Raw genomic sequence first — 2,959 nt, 5'->3', positions numbered from 1 at the left:
GTTGTGCGTTTGAGGGTCTGTGGGGCACTTAGCGACCAGCACTAAGTTGGAAAGGCTTCTGTGTATGTGTGTGAGCATGCCAGTATGGGTTTGGGAAAGATCACTAAAAAGCTGGCTGTGCGTCTAAATAGCTATTTTGCGTTGTCCTATGTTTAACATGAAGTGCAGGGAAAACACCACTAATTTGCTACTTTTGCTGCATCGCATATGTGTTAATGTGAATGTAGGGGAAAACACCACTACTTTGCTACTGCTCAAATATAAGGCTGTGAATGATTTTAATGTGTTGGAAAGTTATTTTATGTCTGCTAAATACCATCGGTAGGTGTTTGGGGAAGATTGTGAAAAAGCTGTTCATGCTACTTTTTAGCAACTTTGCGTTGTGAGTAGCAAAATTGCTACTTTTAGCAATTTTGCACTGTGGATTGTGTACTATGGATTTTTGACAAAATGGCGCTTGTGTAAGCTTTCTTTTCTAAAATGGAGTCTTACTGCCATTCACAAGATGGTGTCTTGAGGCCAGTCGCAAAATGGCGTCGTCGCAATTAAATTTTAAACTGAACTTGTCTCAGCCAATTATTCAGCTACGACACATGAGACAGTATAAAAATTAACAAACTAGTGCCAGCCGTGTATAAAAATTGAGGGTTCAGTCCTTGTTTTTTAATTTTGGCTGTTTATTGTTTTACCATAGCTTGGAATTCTGAAATGAGAGGGGGTAGGGGGAAAACAATTAGTTAAATACCTCTAAACATGCATTTTTGCCTATTTGTGCTAAAATTTATATTCTAAATAAAATAGATTTTTTTGATAATTATGCCTGTATTAATTATTTTTTTAAAAGTTGGATTATGCTCTAAATCTGAAACACTTTTTACACTAAGATTGTACTTACAAGATGAAACATAAGAGCAGATGTATACTCAAAACAACAGAAAGAAATATAACAGTAAAACCTGTTCAGCAGAAGGATTTCTATACCCTAGCACCAAAGGACAGTTTAAAGCACAGATCCTTGAGAAAAACAATTATAATTAGCATAGCATTATAGCTATAATAAACATCTGTTCTTCTATTTTATAAGACTTAAATTGGAACTTTATAGTGTACATGTGCAAAGCAATTGTGACTACAAAATTGATTTGTCTGACCCCTTTACTTTTTGAGTATATTGAAAACTCATTGCTAAGCAGCATATTTATACTATATGCATACAAGACATAAGCATATCTATAATGGGTGTAGGGATTGTGGTGCACATGGGCCCCTGGTTCACCCTGCTCCCAAGATGGGGGTCCGATTGGGCTGAAACAGATGCCATTTTCCCTGCAATTTTTCATAGATATTTGTGAAGAAAGGAAATTTCATGCATGCTTAGAACATAGTAAAGACTTTGCCAAAGTCATTACTATCTTCTGCCCATGCATAATTTTTCCGGAGGAGAGTACCCACATAAAGATTAGCAATTGTTGAATTACCATTGTTAAAAGAGCTCCTATGGGCCTTATTAAAGAAGAATCAAGAAATCAATTTAGAATATTAAGATTACCATCTATTCCAATCTTGCCATCTCCATTAAAGTCACCGTCCTTCATGAACATTTTGGTTTCCTGCGCAGTCAATTTTCTAGCTTTATCGGAAAAGATCTGCAGGAACCCTCTAATGGTAAAAAGAAGGAGGTATGAGCTATCATGTTTCTAAGTTGTCAGATATCTAGTATGTCTGTATGCCTGATATTGCAGTGTTGTATGGATTCTGGTTAGGCAAAAGTGTGATGCATTTAAAAAATTAGATTTCCTATTTACTGTACATTTTATTTTGCAGTCTGCAAATAACATTTTCAGGTATTCTAGACTAGACTTTAAGTGTTCTGTTTACAGGCCAACTGGTGTAATCATTAGAGATGGATTTATTTTGAGATAAATTGCAATTCAAATTAATATCCTTACCCAACTGTCTCTTCCATAATGGATCCACTGAGGTCTCTATCAAGCATTTCAAAAACCCTTCTGGCATGATCAGGAGACTTGCCACTAAGACCAACTGACTTAAAGAACTCCTTGTACTCAAATGAGTCTTCTTCTGATAAAAAAGAAAGTTTTATTCCACATACAGTAAGCATCTTCACAACCAACCCTTTAATACCATCTGAAATAAACTGTGATTGTATTTTCTGGATACTTTCTAGGTGCTGTATTATGTTTATATGAAAATTATAAATATAATGTAAGTCTGATTTAAAATGACATAATGCCTCCAATGCCAAATGAAGCAGTTTTTTTAGGCAATGTTTACCATTAAAAATAAAAATAAAATCTAAAGTTTTTTCAATTAGTGTGATATCTATCACTGTAACTTAGTAAAATAAAACTATGAAATATAAAATTATTTAGATTATCTTTCTAGTGTACTATAAGTAAACATTAAGCACAGAGATAATACAACCATTCCATTTATGCATATTTTATTTTAATCAATCATCGTTTATCAAAAATAAATAGTGTATTACATAAAAATATATTGCAATTAAATTAAAGCTACCTTTACTACTATAATTTTAGCAATATGCATCACTTTTTGGTTGTGTTTTAGAAGAAGCTGAAGTCTGTAACTTACTTTCTATACTCTGCAGGGCAGCTGCAATGTCCTTAGTGGACAGAATTTCAGTGATAGACATTTTGTGCTGTAAATGAAAAGAAAATCTAGAATTTGTACTTTGCAATAGAAAAGTAACATGGGTCCCCAAGCACTGGTAAATTGGTAGACAGGCAATAGGTCGACAGATATAAAAGGTCAACATGGTGAAAAGGACAACACACAAGAGGTCGACATTGATGAAGTTCAACAGGTACAAAATACCTGTTGAACTTCATCAATGTCGACCTCTTGTGTGAATATTAGGGTTACAAAAAAAATTTAAACAACTTTTGAGTCAACCAATAGGGGCAAAAGGTCGACA

The 2,959-nt window shown here is 34.1% G+C and overlaps 1 protein-coding gene across 1 annotated transcript; it reads right to left on the bottom strand.

Moving 5' to 3' along the window:
- Positions 1 to 677: 677 nt before the first annotated feature.
- On the bottom strand, positions 678 to 2,677 carry LOC148538976 (parvalbumin beta-like). Its single transcript, XM_088451913.1, has 4 exons — positions 2,617 to 2,677; positions 1,950 to 2,082; positions 1,550 to 1,659; positions 678 to 703 (listed from the first exon to the last, which is right to left on the bottom strand). The coding sequence occupies exons 1-4, from the start codon at positions 2,675 to 2,677 to the stop codon at positions 678 to 680; spliced, it is 330 nt and encodes a 109-aa protein (XP_088308039.1).
- Between the last annotated feature and the right edge of the window lie 282 nt (positions 2,678 to 2,959).

This window comes from Taudactylus pleione, unplaced genomic scaffold (assembly GCF_031769625.1).
Source record: "Taudactylus pleione unplaced genomic scaffold, aTauple2 ptg000032l, whole genome shotgun sequence".
In the NCBI taxonomy this organism is placed as follows: domain Eukaryota; kingdom Metazoa; phylum Chordata; class Amphibia; order Anura; family Myobatrachidae; genus Taudactylus; species Taudactylus pleione.
The sequence above is the reverse complement of the archived record's forward strand: the minus strand, read 5'-3'. Positions and strand labels throughout refer to the sequence as shown.

What these genes read in the sequence shown, in the direction of transcription:
- LOC148538976 (XM_088451913.1), bottom strand. Translation starts at nt 2,677, where the DNA reads ATGTCTATCACTGAAATTCTGTCCACTAAGGACATTGCAGCTGCCCTG. An exon ending in ATTATGGAAGAGACAGTTGG is followed by an intron (nt 1,660 to 1,949) that starts GTAAGGATATTA and finishes TTTTACCATTAG; the next exon opens with AGGGTTCCTGCAGATCTTTT. An exon ending in TGGCAAGATTGGAATAGATG is followed by an intron (nt 704 to 1,549) that starts GTAATCTTAATA and finishes CTCTCATTTCAG; the next exon opens with AATTCCAAGCTATGGTAAAA.